General features: G+C 41.1%; 3 protein-coding genes and 1 pseudogene across 9 annotated transcripts in view; 3 read left to right on the forward strand and 1 right to left on the reverse strand.

Moving 5' to 3' along the window:
* The window catches only part of LOC139424506 (myb/SANT-like DNA-binding domain-containing protein 4), a 1073247-nt gene that overhangs the window by 524308 nt on the left and 529344 nt on the right, over positions 1-19595 (forward strand). The gene's annotated exons all lie outside the window — the stretch shown is intronic.
* LOC139423502 (myoglobin-like) lies at positions 1231-2549 on the reverse strand (annotated as a pseudogene).
* On the forward strand, positions 6930-10858 carry LOC139424484 (serine hydrolase-like protein). 4 transcript variants are annotated; one of them, XM_071176376.1, is made up of 13 exons: positions 6930-6960; positions 7099-7160; positions 7343-7486; positions 7658-7771; positions 8214-8255; positions 8363-8382; positions 8512-8586; positions 8687-8796; positions 8920-8999; positions 9145-9179; positions 9286-9362; positions 9520-9607; positions 9904-10858. In XM_071176376.1, exons 2-13 carry the CDS (start codon positions 7103-7105, stop codon positions 10042-10044), a joined length of 984 nt encoding a protein of 327 aa, XP_071032477.1. In that variant the 5' UTR covers positions 6930-6960; positions 7099-7102; the 3' UTR covers positions 10045-10858. The 4 variants fall into 4 exon arrangements, with proteins under 4 accessions (XP_071032477.1, XP_071032475.1, XP_071032476.1 ...); XM_071176374.1 differs by having other exon boundaries at positions 6936-6960; positions 7329-7486; XM_071176375.1 differs by having other exon boundaries at positions 6954-7160.
* Positions 13910-19595, forward strand: part of LOC139424482 (neuronal-specific septin-3-like) — a 28406-nt gene continuing 22720 nt past the window's right edge. Inside the window, exons 1-2 of one of the 4 annotated variants that reach the window (XM_071176370.1) lie at positions 16750-16762; positions 17902-17938. Coding sequence is in view for 1 of the 4 variants with exons in the window: in XM_071176367.1 (XP_071032468.1) it covers positions 14003-15329 (1327 nt within the window). In the remaining 3 variants the exon portion in view is untranslated. The other 3 variants (XM_071176367.1, XM_071176368.1, XM_071176369.1) reach the window with 3 other exon arrangements.

Here is a 19595-nt window from a genome sequence, read left to right on the forward strand (position 1 = left end):
TATAGAAACAGGATGATAGAAAGGATGTTGTTTTCTGGGATACGCCCAACAGTGACAATTGAACCATGCAATTGATGTCCCCTTACCTTTCATTATGTAGTGTTTCTTTGACCTATGTGAGAAATAAACGGCTTAGCTAGTTGATACAATCTTAAAGATGCTTTTATAAAGGTTTTGTAAAATTTCAGCAAGTAGGTTTGAAAGTGCTCACGAGCCAAAATAGGTTCCTGAAAATTGTGTACAACGTCAACATACAAAAATGGTTATTTTTTTATAACACAATTCTTGTAATATGTTACGAATGTGTATGTGCTTAAGATCCTTTTAAACCTCTTTAATTGTGAACCAGCTATTTGCAGACTCCTGACCACCTCACTCCTACCCGTCTCCCTCCTGTTTCCTCTATCCCTAAACTCTTAAGTTCACATCCCCTTCCTGTTCAGATCAGGTATTTTGATAACCCTTGGTTGAAGATCCAGTGTGCTATCCCACTGGACAAACACATCAGTTCAATGTCATTTGATTGAGTTTAACTAACAAATTCAACATATTTGAACCATGTAACTGGATTTAGGTTTAAAGTTGGGTGAAAAAAAGAAACATTCCCAAAATCCCTTTACATTCACTACTTTTTTTTGCATATCCAATAAGTTTTCCACATGGATTCAACATCAAATGTATTTTGTTGTATTTGAAATGGTGTAGAAACATACAGTTGAAGTCGGATGTTTACATACACCTTAGCCAAATACATTTAAACTTGGTTTTTCACAATTCCTGACATGTAATCCTAGTAAAAATTCCCCGTCTTTGGTCAGTTAGGATCACCGCTTTGTTTTAAGAATGTGAAATGTCAGAATAATAGTAGAGAATTATTTAAGCTTTATTTCTTTCATCACATTCCCAGTGGGTCAGAAGTTTACATACACTCAATTAGTATTTGGTAGCATTGCCTTTTAAATTGTTTAACTTGGGTCAAACGTTTTGCGTAGCCTTCCACAAGCTTCCAACAATAAGTTGGATGAATTTTGGCCCATTCCTCCTGGTGTAACTGAGTCAGGTTTGTAGGCCTCCTTGCTCGCACACGCTTTTCCATTTCTTCCCACAAGTTCTCTAGGATTGAGGTCAGGGCTTTGATGGCCAGTCCAATACCTTGATTTTGTTGTCCTTAAGCCATTTTGCCACAACTTTGGAAGTATGCTTGGGGTCAATGTCCATTTGGAAGACCCATTTGCGACCAAGCTTTAATTTCCTGACTGATGTCTTGAGATGTTGCTTCAATATATCCACATGATTTTCCATCCTCATGATGCCATCTATTTTGTGAAGTGCAGCAGTCCCTCCTGCAGCAAAGCACCCCTACAACATGATGCTGCCACCCCCGTGCTTCACGGGGGGGTGTAAGTCGTTGAGGTAAACCCTTTAGCCAGCAAAGCCCAGCTCCTTGTAGGTGACGTCGATGTCAGCTATGATCACACCCATCACCTGCCTCAGAGCTTCCTGCCCTGCCCCGTCCAGCCCTGCCTTCTCACCCATCACGTTGCAGATGATCTCAGTGATGAGCAGCAAGAGATGTTGATGTTTAACGTCATACTGAATAAATAGACTATAAAGGAAATTTCTCACTCAGCATTTTAGTAAACTAAGCATGACAGTGTCATGGTAAAACTGGAGTGAATGCAACAAATGTATGAATAGAGGGAAAAACAGTTTCAGATAAAGAGAGAAGGGAGGGAGACTGGAATCATTCATCCTCACCATGAAGTTGTTGAGGGCAATCCTATGCTTGGTGGCATGGGTGGTTGCCAGGGGCTTAAGGATGGCAGCGTGGTCACCTTTAGCTTTCAGCAGCTCACCCAGCTTCATAAGCCCTGTGGGCAGCGACTGCTGCGTTCCCTGGATTTGTAAGGAGAGTTCAGTCTACAGTACAGACAGCATTTTTTTTTTTTTAAGAACTCATTCCTGATTGCTATATCTACACATTGGCATCAACCCATTTCATAGCATTACATTCAACACAACAGTCTAGTAGTTGATGGCCAGAACCACTCCAGTCAATCGCTTAGCCAACTCAGTAAAGTCTGGCTCTGGTCCATGGCATTTCGTGCATCTTGCTGATGTGTCTGAGTATCAGTAAGAAAAACGTAATGCCCTGGGCCAGAGCAAAGTACAGACCAATATTGTCCACTGACCGGCTCCGAACCAGTCCTCCATGTTTGTTGTAGTCAGCCTCCACTGGCCCCCAGCACCATGTCAAAGTTAGCCATGATCTGAGAAAGACAGACAGGGAGACTAAGGAGTGACATGACATACAGTACAAATCATGGCTTGGGTCTTAACTAATAAAACGGCATCTATTTTCAGACGTGTCACTCAGGTTTACTCGCGCTCGTTGTCGCCAGTTTATTCATTATTACGCACACCTGCTGCTACCATCGTTACGTTCACCTGCGCCTCATGACTCACCTGGACTCCATCGCCTTCCTGATTACCTCCCCTATATCTGTCACTCCCGTCGGTTCTTTCCCCAGCTGTTGTTTCGGTTTCATGGCTGTATGCTACTCATGTTTCGTTCATTTGTTAAATTCGCTGCCTGTATTTGCTTCCCGATTATTAACGTACACGTTACAAGCAGCTATTTAATCACAACGCGTTTCTTTTTTTGAAATTCACCTTCAATTGACCCCCAGCCCTGTTACAAACGCGTACAGTAGGAAAGCTAATGTTTTCTGTGCGGAGCAGTCAGTGGGTTAGGAATAGACAGACGGAAGCTGAGTAGAGGAACAAAATAATATCAGATCGAACAGGACCAATGAAGCAGCCAAAAATACGGAATTATATGGTTTTAATTTACATTATAACATTAATTCAGTAATGCATTAATCTAATCTAACATATGGCAAGCCTACTCAGCAAAACGCTATAGAAACAGTCAGCCATAAATCATAGTGGAGGGGAGAGGGTAGCTACGGATTGCATGCATTGTTAGAGGTGGTAAGTGTTAGGTGGCTAATTAGTAGGGGAGAGTTGAAGTAACTGACTGAAGTCAGTGAGTCAGCAGCACCACCTCAGTGGATCCAAAGCACTCTAGAAGCGAGGATGTTACATTAGTTTGGTTTGTTTACTGCGTTAACACATGGCATGCAAAGTTGATAGTTAACTTGCCAATACTAATAAAATAGTAAATCCAGATGTTCGTTTAAATGTTCTCTGTTACGAATCTCTTTTGGCCCGACAGTCTAGGGGGGGATGGTAGTGAGACCCGTAACATAACTCATGTAAATTATAATAGTGACAAAGTAAAAGTGAACGAAATAACCACGACAACCGAAATAATACCGTCAAACTCAGGGTTTATTATAAACACACGGTAATGGGGGGGGGGGAAGCAGGAAAAGGGGCTGAGCTGGACCCAAGGAAAGAAACAAATATGCAAAAACACCCCTAAGCTAGACTAGCCTATTTCAACAACAGCTAACTAACTAACCAAAAATACAGTGGGTGGTCCGCCCAGTTCTAACTAGTGTGTTTTAACAAAGTTTACCTACGGGTAGTGTATGCCCATGGGCGACTTGTCTTGGTTTCCCCTTTTCCCACCAGCAAACACCATAAGCAAAAACAATACTCACAGGAGATGAAAGTGATTTGGAGGTGCTCAAACAAAAGAAGAGGTTAATTAATACACAAAGAGAGAGATCTACATACATGGCATTTACAAAGAGATTGTGCTACTGAAATCTATCAAGAACAGCTATCTACTAACATGGCATTACAAAGATTGAGCTCTCCTGAAATCTACAAATGATGGGGTTTTTAAACCATGAGGAAGGAACTGTGATAGGGTAGGAAACAGGAGGAGGTGTGTCTTCTGATTGATGGGTTGATTGTTGACTGATTGGGGAGTAATGATTTTCACCTGTGAGGGGAGAAGGAGAGAAAAGAAACACACACAGGATACACACAGACACAGGATACACACAGGATACCTGTATCCGTAACATTCTCTTTTCAAAGGCAACAGTGTAGGGACTGTAGTAATTAAGCCAAAGGTCATTTCCCAATAGCTTTTCATTGACCTTGTCCTCATAGGATTCTATACCCCCATAGGTCAAAAATTGGGCAGTCCAGACAGCCATAAAATACAGCCCCATCAGCTCCTCCACATGGTCTTTACTAGCTAATTGTTAGATATTAATGCGCTGTTGGAGCTAGGAACACAAGCATTTCGCTACACCCGCAATAACATCTGCTAAATGTGTGTATCTGACCAACAAAGTTGTAATTTCTACTCTGAACAATATAGCTGGATGTAGAGGCAGCAGACTTGTTCTGTCAGGACATATGTTCCAGCATCAGTGCACCATAAGTCCAACTGCTGCGTTGGCTTTGCATAGCCTCTAGGGGTATTCAACTCTTACCCTACAAGGTCCGGAGCCTGCTGGTTCTGTTCTACCGTATAATCAATTGCACCAACCTGGTGTTCCAGGTCTAAATCAGTCCCTGATTAGAAGGGGAACAATGAACAAACGCATCGAGGTCCAGAGTGTAGGTTGAGAGTTCTGGACTATGGGCCTTCTGTGTACATGTATGTGTTGGTTTCTCTTCGAAGACACTGACAGTCAAGCTGATGACAGGAGTAGATGTCATACAGTTCAAATAGTTTACTGAAATTAATTTTGGGTTACAATATCAGCTCACCCAAACTCTCACTCATGATTAATACTGCAATGTGCTTTTGCAGCCTCACTAATGCTAGGTAAAAACTAAACATTCTGTTTATTAAAGTGAATAAACATTTGATCCAAAAATGTATTTCTAAAACAGGGCTACCCAACCCTCTTCCTGGAGATCTACCATCCTGTGGGTTTTCAGTCCAACCCTAATTTAACACACCTGATTATACTAATTAGCTGCTCAACAAGACCTCAACTAGCTGAATCAGATATGCTAAATTAGGGTAGGACTGAAAACCTATAGGAAGAGGGTTGGGCAGCCCTGTTTTAAAGCGTGACATAGAAGCATTGATACTGTACCAGTAAAGCAGGTAAATGTCCCGTGTCAATATTTCAAACTCCAAAATACTTTATAGTCAAACCCATCCCCAAACCATACCTTTTATACCTCCTCCTCCCTCTCACGCACTCATCCCAGACCAACCATCAATCTCTCTCTCCAAGTTAACTCCACCTCTAAACCTTCTAGCCCGCCCTCCCGTTAGGTTACCAAATTAGGATACCATACCAGTTAGATTCCTTTCTGTCCCTCACTGCATTGTAAATTCTATTGTCTCATAGTTCATAAGAAAAGACGGTTCCAAAATCAAGATTTCCAAGTCTATCAAATTCTGATTAGAAATGATTTCCAAAGTTGGTATGGTAATGCTCTATTGCTACAGTTCTTCAGAACTCTAAACCGTTTGCAGGCTTGGCCTAGTATGATAATTTAATAACATACATAAATCTCTCAATTGTTCATAATGTGTAAGAAATGCCATTTGACTCAATCCTATGACCATTAGTATACGACAATAGCAGTGGTGTGATGCCGGCAGCATTGCTTTTTTTACGACACACTCATTGTTTTGAACAGGGCGAAAGAGCATCTGTCCTTTACAAATACATTATTGGCATGGTCAAAGGCAAATGCTGCCAAAAGTCAGCAAATGAGAAAAACAGTTGTTACACTGCAATGACAGAAACTTTTGAACCTAAGGCCAAACAGGACTGCGACTCTCATATATGTCCATGAATAGGCTATACATTGTCACAATCTATCTTCCTTCCTCTCTCTCTCTCCTTTATCTCACACCTCTCTGTCTCTTTTTGGCATTATCCCCATCTCTTTCTCCTCTCCTATCTTTCTCTCTCTTCAGTCACCATGTAGCTTTCTCCTCTCCTATCTTTCTCTCTCTTCAGTCACCATGTAGCTTTATAAATAACTGCTGGCAGCAGCCAGGACCACTAGACAGTTTTGCCAGAGCATTTAAGTATGGATATGTTTAGTCCCTAGCCCTTTTCCCTCCTTTACTGGGGTTCAAGTTCAGGTCAAGTTTAAACCCAACCGACTGATGGTATACTCTATTTTGTTCTACTAAGCTATGGAATTGTTTTAAGAAGGTCACACCAAGGAACATTTAGCTATTTGATTTGGAATTTTAAGACCCCTTGAATTATCCCCAAAATATATTTTTTAAATAATTTAATAAAAAAATATTTTGAGCCTTACTGCTATTAGCCTATACAAGCACATTGAATAACAGATCCACTGCATGGAACAACAGATAGTCCCTAAAAAATATCAAAAAGGAAGTTTGTTCTGAAGTGTCACTCCTATATCTATTCTCAAACTATTGTAGGCTTAGGGTGTTACCATTTCTGCCACCTGGTGACCTTTTGCAGATACAACAGCATCCACTTTGTTTGTTTAAAAGGCCTTGTCGTCCACCTCTAGAATGTTTCCAAGGCTGGAATTTCCTCACTAGTTTTTAAAATTACTTTTGTTTTTCATGCCGATAGGCTAAATGTCAGGAAATGTTTCAAAATTATTTTTGTTTTTCATGCCAATAAGGCTACATGTCACGAAATTGTTGGAACAGACAAATTCTGCAACAAACTCTAGGCCAATGCCTTGAGCTATACTCAGATGGAAAAAATATATATTGGGGACAAAGACACGTTGTTCGTAGTCTTGACCACTTGTTTGGTTTATTGCTAGAACGATATCATTCTGGATACTTTGTGACCGCACCTTGTCTTGTTAACGCCTCGTGTTAACCCGCCCTGTTCTCCTGACAAATAATGTGATTGGATAATGTCTGACATATAATTGGCGCGTGCACTTGTCAATCATTTAACCGGCCGCTAGCTGTCCAATGTTATTCGCTAAGGGGGAGACGCATTCACGTTTCATTGGTCAAAATAACACATATCACTTCACCCGGAAGTAATGGAGAAGCATTTCGTAGGTTACATAAGCATGAATAGTTGTTTCTATTTCATAGCTAACGTTTTATTATATATATATATTTAATATATCGATGCTGTGGACGTATAGTGCTTATGTTTAGTTAACAACCCGACTTTGACGTTGGTCTTTCAGAATAATGCAAACTTTGAAAGGAGTCAGACTCTCGATGACAGCAGCTACCATGAAACAAGCAGGTAAGAATGAATCCTTTTTTGATCGTCAGAATTTATGGGAGCTGTCTTGACATGAACTTAGTGAACTCATTAGTGTGTTGTTTGTTTGTTGAGCTTCTTATAACACTTCCTCGTGCACTATTACTGAATGTTTTGTCATGTTAAATGCTTAGTAATGCGTCTTAACAGTAATTGCCCTTCAGTGTCAGAGTTCAATATGCCAGTGCCGTGGGGAGAGATTAGGGGCAAGGTCTGGGGTCCTGACCATGGTCGACCAATACTCTGCCTGCACGGCTGGGCAGACAACTGTGGCACTTTCAACACTCTCATTCCACTGCTGCCAAAAGGTGTGTAGGCTGTCTGCCCGCTAGATCAGCACAGAGAATTATACAATAGATTCATGAGAACTTGTCATTGGAATTGGAAGGACATTCAGTTGCATAGTTGTTCAGTACGGAGTGAGTCAGGCTCTACAGTCTCTCTCTCTCTCTCTCTCTCATTTATATATATATACACAGAGTGGAAGTGTGTAGCTGTGGATATGGCTGGCCATGGCCTCTCCTCCCATAGACCTCCTGGAGTCTTCTACAGCTTTCCTGCTTATGTGGCTGACATACGGCGGGTCATTGGAGGTATTAATAATTATTTAAATGAATTTAGTGGATGCATATATTTGTCCTATTTCACACAGGCACAAGTGTGTATTAATACAAATGTGTGAATTGGAAATGTGTTTTTTGCATATCCCACTCTCTCTGAGACACCCTCTGAGAATGGGGTCAAGGCCAGTGTCTGCCTGGAGCAATTAGGGTTAAGTGCCGACCTTTCGGTTACTGGCCCAATGCTCAAACCACTTGGCTACTTGCTGGTTTGAGCTTATTCAGACCAATGTGACCTTTGCTCCAGTAAGAGGTGAAAAGCAATGTTTGAAAGTGAAGTTAGACACAGCTATATGAGGTTTCCTCATTCTTTCTCTCCTAGGTAGGTGTAATTTTAAAGTATGAAGCTACATTTAGCAGATCTATCTATCTTATCTATCTATCTATCTATCTAATCCATTGAAATGGTTTGCAGCTCTCCAGTGGAAGAGATTCTCTATTATCGGACACAGTATGGGTGAGTGACTGTTCATGTTAATCTCTCTTCCACTCATTGTGTTCTGATCAGATATTGTTGTTTTCCTTTCTGTACAGACATCTGATCATGTGCTCTCCATTGTACAGGTGGCAATGTAGCTGGAATAGTAAGCATCTTAAAAAAAGAAGCATGTTAATGCTGTTTCATATCTGTGTGTCTCTTCGCAATGAACAATATCCAGAGACAGTACCTGTGTATGGTGTGTGTGTAACCATGTCCTGTTGTCTTTGTCCAGTTCAGTGCATTGTATCCAGAGATGGTGGATTCAGTGGTTCTCCTGGACTCCTATGGATTCTTACCCACAGACACGGTACTGAAATACTCACCGCTCTTTTATCATTTGCTCCTTGGAACTGTTCAGGACATCCGCATTTTATAATGTCTCTCTACCATTGTGTCTCTTACCCTAGAAGGAATTGCATACGGTGATAAGACAGGGATTTGAAGGAATGCTTGAGTTTGAGAAGAAGAAAGATGAGAAGAAAGAGAAGGTTTACACCTATGAGAACGCATTGATGAGGTAAGACCACACTTCCTTGTTTTACAATGACACTTCTGTTATGTTGGGCTGTCTGGCCATAATCTCTCTGCTCTGATAATCATAGTCATTGCGTCACTCCTATGATGTGTTAATCACTTCCAGGCTTTTGGCAGCAAACCCCTCTCTCTCGGAGCAGTCAGCCCACATTCTTCTAGAACGAGGACTCGCTCAGGTTGAAGGAGGTAAAATGATCATTCTCTCCCTCTCGCTCGCTCTCACTTTGTCTTTTTTTTCTCTTTTCACTTTGTTTCTCCTTCTTGCCATCTGTCGTACTCATATCATTGTAATATAATAGTAATCCTAACACTTTCTATTTTTCTTTCATAGGTGTGGTGTTCACCCGAGACTTTAGAATCAACCTGGTAAGACTAATCTTTTTGTGTTAATAGTCCTCATAAAAAAAGACGTACTTTAGTTGATTTGTATATTTGTATCTGTTTCTAGGAATGCTAATGTGTTCTGTTTCAGAAAAACGTTGTGCGTGTCAGTCTGGAGCAGAGTCTGGAGTTGCAGTCCAGGATACAGGCCAGAGTTCTAGTAGTGCTGTAGGACACTCTTCCCATCATTACACTATTTCACAATTATTACAGGATTATTACACAGTTTCTATTGTAAACTACACTTTACCACACCGTCAAGCACAATTATTATTTTTTTTACTGCTAATGTTTTACTTGAAGATCTCTCTAATTCTCCTGATAGGGCGGAGGAGGGGTTTGAGAAGATGTTTTCTGAACCACAACAGAAGACATTTACCTCAACGCTACTTCAAGGGTATAAAGACCAAAGCGTGAGTGTACTTATGTATACACCTATTTACAAAGAAACAATGTCCTACTCACATTCTAATGTCACTTTTATGGTTGCGACTGAAACATTTTAGCTAATATTTGTATGTTGTTACTACAGTCATATTGTGCTCTGCTTCTTGCAGCTACAGTACTGTATAGATAACTAAGCAGAGAAGTTTTAGCTGCAAACACTGACCTACATACTGGCACTCAGATTGGTCAAATGCAGGGTTTTTGGGTTTTCAATCCCCCCCTCTCTTCCCCCCTCTTTGTGTCTGTCTGGTATGTCTCTCAGGGCATGGTGGTTAACGTACCTGGTGATCATCATGTCCACCTGAACACCCCTGAGACTGTGGCCCAACTCATCACTGACTTCCTCCAGAAAGAAGCTCCTTCACACAGCACTGCAGAGGATACACAGGCAGCCAAGTTATAATCCCCCGCCCCTCCACCACTATGTTAGTTAGTGTTTACAACTCTCAAATACATGCAGTGTGCCTGTAGCCTTCCGGGTGCCATCCATCCATTCATAACCTGAGCAGTATTAAAGGTAGACTCAGCGACATGGCGTAGATGCAGAAAGTAAATAGCATAGTGGGTACATTTCCGCAACAATTCCTGGTTGAACCCGTGAGCTGGACTGTGTGAGAGCAAAGTCTTGTATCTCACTCATCTCAATATCTGCGGTGCTGCCCGTGTCAACGTCATTCTGCTGAATCTACGCATAATATGAGACTGGATCAGTTTACAAACTTGTAAACAAACAGAATAAATTGCTACTACTAAACAGACTGTAAAGACTTTGAAACCCTAATATTTATTATGTTGTGCTGTATCTAAAACACGCCAATACTTTTTTAACGGTAGTCTGTCAAGCTAGAATACTTGATGTTTACCAGTTGCTGTATGTCATGTCTTTTTAGAACTGGGCTGTTTTCTCCCAACTGATGACCCGGTGATGCCTTACAGTGCCTTGCTACTGGTCAGAACCTATTGAAATGCATTCATATTTTAATAAATCACACATTTTTATAAAAAATAATTGTATAGGGTTCGGCTTCACACCAATCAGATGCAGACCTACATGTCCACTTCCTGGATGTGGCCCAATGAGAAGTGGATTAGAGGTTGATCTATCAAGCTTATCTTTCCTACATATGGTCCTAGAGCTGAGCAACAATCATTCAACTAATTGGACAAAGGCTTCTTCCTGGTACAGTTTGACAATAAATAGGTCATCCTTCCTGCTCTTCAGTCTTTTAGTCATTGTCTCAGATAAAAGTAATTGTCTCAGACGTCAAGAGAAAAAAACCTGACATGTTGTACTTTGTAGATGAGCAGTCTTCTTATAAGGAAATCCTATTGCTTCTTCCTGAGTGACGGATATGAAGGAGAACATTACCCTCTTACTCTGTGATGGTTTGTGCGTTTTAAATGAACTGGAATCGATTTCATGCAGAGGCTGGAGGAGGTGACCGGAGACATCTGAAGGGTCCTGGCCCAAAAAAACACCACAATAACCGTTGCATAACATCCGCCTCCACCCATCACTAGGGCTGTTGTCATAGCAATGCCCCCCTCCTCCCCTCCCTTTGAATGTGACGTCAGAACCCAGAGCAGTATGATGAACCTCTCTGTCATCTGTACAGAGAGATCACCTTGGATTATATTATACCATCCAGCTGACGGTTGTGTTGCATTAGACCAATACATCATCTGATTAGTGACTCCATTGCTCCTCCATTTTACACAAACACCATATTCAGTTGAAGGCGGGCACAGCAGAGACCACAGGTATGTGCCGAAACCTGCTAGCTACCGTGGGGTGATATTTTTTGTCATGATCATGTGCAGTTACTCTAGCAGCTAATGTGTGCAATCAGTTACAGTGGACATAATCTATTGACACAGTAAAAGGATGGCGAAGCATGTTAAGAGTATTTGAATGGCAATAGCCTGCCACAACTAATATACCTTAACACATAGGACCATTTTATAGTCAATTTTGATAGGGCAGATGCTTGCACATAATAGTTGACTTGAGATTGTGAATAAGGAGTACGCTTCCAGGTTAAGCTGCACCATGTGTACAATAGGTAGATTGTGTTTGGTATTTGATCATCAGCTCACAATCTAATGTCCCCCGTCCTCCTCCTGTACCGCTCCGTAACAGTACCATGTCCTGGATGTTCCTGGACTGGTTCGTCCCCGTCTACCTGCTGGTGTCGGTCCTGGTGCTGGCCGGCTTCGGCGCCTGTCTCTACTTCCTCGAGCCAGGGCTTCAGGACGCACACAAGTGGAGCAACAAGACTGTGAAGCACCATCCGCTGGTGGTGAGCTTGAACAGCAAAGACGAAGATGGCAATGCCCTCATATGATATGACCACACACTACGGGAAGGAAAGAAGCTGACCATATGGAGTGGGGCTGGGACTGGAGGACCGCAGGATGGTAGATCGAGACAGACACCTCCTGAGAGGTTTGGGACGTGAGAGGCCTGACTGGGAAGAAACAGCATTGAGAGGAAGGCACTGTGGTCAGGTGGTGTCACCCTTTGAAATGTGAAATAACGTTTTCATAGAGAGGGGAAACAAAAAATGAGGTCATTTGAACAAAGTGTTAGTTCCTGTTTTCATGTTCATATTTGTGCCATTTCATGATTGTGCCAATTTTTACATATATTTTGTAACCAGACATTCACTGCATTTATCATGATGTTTATGTATCTTAGTGCATTTGAAGCTGACTAATAAAGTGCAATACATTTCTAAATGTTGAAACCACAAAATCAGTTTTCTGAAATTGTCAATATGGCAGCTGCTATCAAGATGTCTCTTGTTTGGAAGTATTTGTAAAGGTGTTTGAATGAAACTGTAAATTGCTTTCAGTAATGATATCAGTTATGTGCCAAATAGATTGATGATTAAATTGTTCAAGATGCCAAAATAATCCATTCAGAGGTCGATCCTAAGAAAACGTTTGTATTTTACTCTCATCATGCTGCCCTTTTTTACTGAAGGGTGGTGGGAAAAAAAGTATGTATGTATCATTTTGCACTTTTGACCATGTTACCATAATTATATATTCATAAGAAATAACAAAATAAATGGATTTATCACCACTTGAATACCCCGTGTTATGCACTAATTCTCAGCCCTGGAAAAAGTAAAACACAAAAAGAGGAAATCTTTTCAAAGATGTGTTTCAAGATTCTCCACTGGGAAGCATTGTAGTCATTTATCCACAGACACAGTTATGTTTCCCATAGACAAACAAAATGAGGGGGGTGGGAGTGGGTGAGTGAAACAGTGCAGCTTTAGATGAGAGGAATGGGGAGAATGTAACTTTGGTACACACGACTTCCAGCTGTTCTCCCTGTCTCTCCCTCTCCCCCCCCCCCCCTCTCTCTCTCTCTCTCTCTCTCTCTCTCTCTCTCTCTCTCTCACTGCCTCTCACTCTCTCTCCCTCTCCCCCTCTCTCTCTCTCTCTCTCTCTCTCTCTCTCTCTCTCTCTCACTGCCTCTCACTCCCTGTCTCTCCCTCTCCCTCTCTCTCTCTCACACTCGTTTTCTCTCTCACTCCATGTCAACGACCCAGATAGAGCCTATCGCATACACTCAGGTCAGTGCTTGTTTAATTGTATACTCATCTTTCTGTTTATTTTTAGTTGATCAGGCTTACAGTCTTCTGTAATGCAATGTAATGCAGATGACTATTTGAGTATGCAAGTTTTCTGCTATGCCTTTTACATTAAAGTTATGTTTCTTACAGACCTACTGCCAAACGTACAATAAAATATATAAACGTAACATTTTTTAAATTAACATAAAATGTCATTCTCTCCCATTAACCTTCTCTCACTCCCCACTCATCAAAACTGCCTGGCTTTGCAGGTATTCATAATTTCTCTTTGCAATGAGTTTTGATAACCAACTTGCAACTTGCACCTCCAAACAACCCCAGAAACACCTACTAGTCCCACCGCCCCCTCCTCTCCAGCTCTCACCTATTGTCACAAAGAAACCCATCCAGATCTCCTCCTTTGACAGCCAGGGACTCCATCTTCATACAGAGAGGACTCTTGGCAACAGGACAACACATCCTATTCTAAAGCTCAAACCTGGTGTGTCTCCGACACTTCCTACTACCAAGGTCAGGCTAGGCCCATCCCCAACACTTCCTACTCCTAAGGTCAGGCTAGGCCCATCCCCATCACTTCCTACCCCAAAGCCTATTTGGAAAGTTCCTATTCCAAATCCTAGCATCTCTCCAAAAGTTCCTATTCCAAATCATAGTGTTTCGCCACCACTTATCATTACGAACCCAGACCTCTCTCCAAGCCTTTCCATCCCAAAGATCCGGCTTGGCCAATCTCCAAAACTGTACTGTCAAACAATGCCATTGGAGAGCCAAGGCACAAAACAGACCTCCCCGGTGGCCAAAGAAAGATGGGCCCGTTCAATCCCTATCTCTAGTACTAAAGGTCAGGCTGATCATCGTAACCAGTGTTCCCCTAAACCAGCAACCCATGACATACTTGACGAAGAGGTTCTGATGGACTTTGTAACACGTTCTGGGTTGATGAAACCTGTACCAACATCTTATTCTAGAGGTGTAGGCACACCGCCTGATGCGTACACCCATTCCTCTCCACAATCTCAACAGCCAGGGCCCTACAGGACAAGAGGCATGAAGTCTCAGGACCCGAACTTGTTGCAGGCCAGGCTCGGACTAAGGAAAACAGGAAGGATAACAAAATCCAGTCCTGGGTTTCTTCTAGGTAAGGATGGCATTTCCAAGCAAAAAGTTACTGACACAATATCTGAACCAAGACCAAATTACCTGGTAACCCCATCAGGTACTGCTCTGTCAAGAGGTGTGGCAGCCAGACAAAATGTTGTCTCAAGGAGGAAAGTTCCAATTATTGTTGAAAATGATTCTCAATCAATTCATTTTCAGTTTAAGTCAAAGAGGGGTGGACAGGGGTCCCAATGTGGCCTTGCTTCACCAAAAACACTAAAACACATTGGACATCTTCAGAAGGGACTTCACTCTCAGGCTGCCAGCGTATATGCTGGTCGACTACCTTTCAGTCAAAAGGAATGCTGTAAAAGTGCTTCTCCTCCTATGCCTCCCAAGACACCATCTTGGAAAGAACACCTAAGTCGATCAACATCTGCAGCAGTTACAGAAGTCAAAAGAAGCAGCTATGACCTCAACCCTTGGGAGGGAGCAACATTCATAAAGGACTTTACCACCAAAGAGTCTCATCTGGAAGAGTCTACAAAGACAATCTCAGATGCTGCATTTCAACCTTTAGCACAAGCCAGCCCTAGTAGAAAATACAAGAACCTCCAAAGACCCAAATTCTGGACTAGACCTCAGTGTCAAAGTCTACCGACCGATACACAAACCATTGAGAGGAAACGGAATCAATCTCACCAGTCAAATAGCAGCATTTTGATGGGTAGGTGTCTTTTAGAAGTCAGTCAGAAACAGGAAGCCCTTCAGTCTGGGGTTAAAAGGTCAAGCAGCGACAACTCCCAGACATGTCTGGTGGTACCTCTGACACAGGGGGCCTCCCTCACACCCTCTACCCTGTCAGAGGCCCCTGAGGGATCAACTATTAAACATGGACAGGGCTTGGATTTGGACCATTGCATTGATTTGGACCAATTACATGATGACATCACCACATATCCTCGAGTGTATTTGTCAATGGGTGAGTAATGAGGAAAAGTTTTAATGAAGGCCATGCACATGATAGTGTAAACAAAATCGGATTTGTTGGTTATAATTTCTCTTTATTCAGACTTAACATATTACTCTGAGAGTCAGGATGAGAGATGGCAGAAAAGAGAGAGAGAGAAAGAGAGAGAGAGAGAGAGAGAGAGAGAGAGAGAGAGAGAGAGAGAGAGAGAGAGGAGGGGGGTTAGAGAAGGCACTGGAGGGAATTTGAGACATGGCTCCTTATCAGAAGAGTAACAGACATGCAAAAACTGTGTGATAAAACCAAGTTTGGGGGAACAGTGGGGTAAAGTGAGTGACACATGACACAACGCAAAAAGTCTGCACACCATGTAGACTAGAGAGAACCAACAAACTTAGACAACATGAACACAAAAGACAGCAGTGTGAGAACCTAAGAGCTAACAACAAAACGCCATATATGTGAGTATAGTACTATTTGATCATTGGATGCAAATGCTTCTCCTTTCAATTTTGTGGTGTGCTGTGACTGATTCAATGCATTTTGAAGTATGGAATGTTGTAGTTAGGCCCAGGGCTGGGGAGTAACTGATTACATGTAATCTGAAGGGGAAAAACTGTAACTGTAATCAGTTACGTTACCAGCTAAAATATTGTAATCAAATTACAGATACTTTTGAAAAAAACATGATTACTTCTTGGATTACTTTTAAATTCAGAAAGGATGTTTGCGGAAAAAAATACATTATGATACCTTTCAGCATTTAAAAAAGGCGCAAGTTTAGATTTGTTCCACCTGAGAGAGACAGACCACAAGTCAGAGACCACTAAGATGACACACCAAAATGTGTTTGATGGATCCTTTTCTCTTCTTCTAATGCCTCTTAAGGGGAAAGTAGGCTAATCCAAAAGTAATTGAAAGTAATCAGATTACGCTTTGGGTAATCCAACAGTTACTTTACTGATTACAATTTTGGACAGGTAACTAGTAACGGATCACACCAATGAAATTGTGTTTGGTTGTTGCTTTTCAGTTTACAACAATTTGATATTTTTTTTAGCATTCATGTATACAGACTTGCTATTAAGCATTTCATGAGAATAGTCTCTCATGACTTTAAGTTACCAAAATGCAAATGAAAGAAATTATGAAACATGAGACATGACTAATCTCGATAAATAGGCTACATGGATCAATATATTTTTCATGCAGATTTTTTATAGATTTTTGTCAATTACAATTTGGTCTAATCAAATACTGATTGGTTGTGCAAAATGACCAAAAATACTCAGGTGATGCCAAAAAGGTTGCCTAGGGGCAAGGTTCTGTTTGAGCATGCGTTCTGCATCACCTCTCTCTCATCTTGTCGCCTTGGTAACGAAAAGGGGGGCTCTCGAATAGAGAGAGAGAGAGAGAGAGAGGCAGAGAGAGACAGAGGGAAAGAGGTACTCAGACAAATCACATGACCCGTTTCCTACATCTTTGCTTCTCTATGTTGGACATCCATCGTTTATTCTTGAGCATTGGGTTGAAAGACTAGTCAAAATTTCACTAGCGCGGAACAAAACTATTTGGGAAATTGAATCTATAAACAGGAATCGGTAAGTCGCGCAGCAATCAACATCACAGCAGACGAATGCGGACAGCTAGCATACCTAACGTTAGCAAGCTAACTTAGCATCATTTATACAGCATGGATGGAGCCGGGACAATGGGTTGGTTAAACAGGTTTTGTGATGTAGGTAATCAGCTGCTATCGTGTAGCTTGTGAGGTTAAACATGATCGGGGTTATTGTTCAGGATATTTATGATCAAGCTAGCGAAAAGTGGATTGATCTGGCTAGCCTTCAGTTAGACCGTAGAAACGACGTTAAAACGTGAATTAACCCCTCTCAGCTTGCGGAGCACAGTGGGAAATATGGCCCTAATTGTCGCCTTCAGAAATCACACAAAGATACAATGTGGACGCTCTAACATCATCATTGTAGTCTCTTTGATGGGATGACAGACCACACATTCAGCCAGGGAATTTAGATTTAAATTTGAGATATGATTTATGACAAAAAAGAGAGGTTATACCAGGTGAAATGACATAGGGGGAGCTTAGTAGAGAGGCCAAATATGTATTTTTGTATTATTTTGTGCAGATCTAGCTATCATTTGTGATACCACTCCAAATTTCGAGCAGACTTTGCATACTCTGTCAAAAGCCTATTTGATGTTGTGTATGCCTGTCTGATGTGTGTGTGTGTGTGTGTGAGCAAGAGAGAGAAAGCAAGCGACAGAATATGGTTATTCATTGATGCTCTAAATTCAGCTGACAGACTCTGCTTTTCTGACCTGTGATCTACAGTACCAGTCAAAAGTTTGGACACACCTAATCATTCCAGCGTTTTTCCTTATTTTTACTATTTTCTACTAAGTAGAATAACAGTGAAGACATCAACACTATGAAATAACACATATGGAGTCATGTAGTAACCAAAAAAGTGTTAAACAATAGATTATATATTTGAGATTCTTCAAAGTAACCACCCTTTGACTTGATGAAAGCTTTGCACACTTTTGGCATTCTCTCAACCAGCTTCATGAGGTCACCTGGAATACATTTCAATTAACAGGTGAGCCTTGTTAAAAGTTCATTTGTGGAATTTCTTTCCTTCTTAATGCGTTTGAGCCAATCAGTTGTGTTGTGACAAGGTAGGGTAGTATACAGAAGATGGTAGAGGTCGACCGATTAATTAGGGCCGATTTCAAGTTTTCATAACAATCAGTAATCTGCATTTTTGGGACGCCGATTATGGCTGATTACATTGCACTCCACGAGGAGACTGCGTGGCAGGCTGACTACCTGTTACGCGAGTGCAGCAAGGAGCCAAGGTAAGGTGCTATCTAGCATTAAACTTATCTTATAAAAAACAATCAATCTTAACATAATCACTAGTTAACTGCACACGGTTGATGATATTACTAGTTTAACTAGCTTGTCCTGCGTTGCAAATAATCAATGCGGTGCCTGTTAATTTATCATCGAATCACAGCCTACTTCGCCAAACGGGTGATGATTTAACAAGCGCATTCGCGAAAAAAGCACTGCCGTTGCACCATTGTACCCAGCCATAAACATCAATGCCTTTCTTAAAGTCAATACACAAGTATATTTTTTAAACCTGCATATTTAGTTAAAAGAAATTCATGTTAGCAGGCAATATTAACTAGGGGAATTGTGTCACTTCTCTGGCATTCTGTGCAAGCAGAGTCAGGGTATGTGCAGTAGTTTGGGCCGCCTGGCTCATTGCGAACTGTGTGAATACAATTTCTTACTAACAAAGACCGTAATTAATCTGCCAGAATTTTACATAATTATGACATAACATTAAAGGTTGTGAAATGTAAACAGCAATATTTAGACTTATGGATGCCACCTGTTCGATAAAATACGGAAAGGTTCCGTATTTCACTGAAAGAATAAACGTTTTGTATTCAAAATAGTATAGTAGATAGTTTCCGGATTTGACGATATTAATGACCGTAGGCTCGTATTTCTGTGTGTTTATTATATTATAGTTAAGTCTATGATTTTATATTTGATAGAGCAGTCTGACTGAGCGGTGGTAGGCAGCAGGCTCGTTCATTCAAACAGCACTTTCCTGCGTTTGCCAGCAGCTCTTCGCAATGCTTGCTTCACAGTGCTGTTTATGACTTCAAGCCTATCAACTCCCGAGATTAGACTGGCAATACTATAGTGCCTATAAGAACATCCAATAGTCAAAGGTATATGAAATACAAATGATATAGAGAGAAATAGTCCTTTAATTCCTATAATAACTACAATCTAAAACTTCTTAACTGGGAATATTGAAGACTCATGTTAAAAAGAACCACCAACTTTCATATGTTCTCATGTTCTGAGCAAGGAACTTAAACGTTATCTTTTTTACTTGGCACATATTGCACTTTTACTTTCTTCTGCAACACTGTATTTTTGCATTATTTTGTTTCATTATTTATTTGAGACTACATTTTTAAAAATGTATGTATTAAGTTAAAATTGAAGTGTTCATTCAGTATTGTTGTAATTGTCATTAATACAAATATATAGATAAAAATCCACCGATTAATCGGTATCGGCTTTTTTGAGTCCTCCAATAATCAGTATCGGCGTTGAAAAATCATAATCGGTCGACCTCTATTTGGTAGAAGACCAAGTCCATGTTATGGCAATAACAGCTCAAGTAAGCAAAGCGAAATGACAGTTCATCATTACTTTAAAACATG

The sequence above is a fragment of the Oncorhynchus clarkii genome, chromosome 13, assembly GCF_045791955.1.
Source record: "Oncorhynchus clarkii lewisi isolate Uvic-CL-2024 chromosome 13, UVic_Ocla_1.0, whole genome shotgun sequence".
NCBI lineage: Eukaryota > Metazoa > Chordata > Actinopteri > Salmoniformes > Salmonidae > Oncorhynchus > Oncorhynchus clarkii.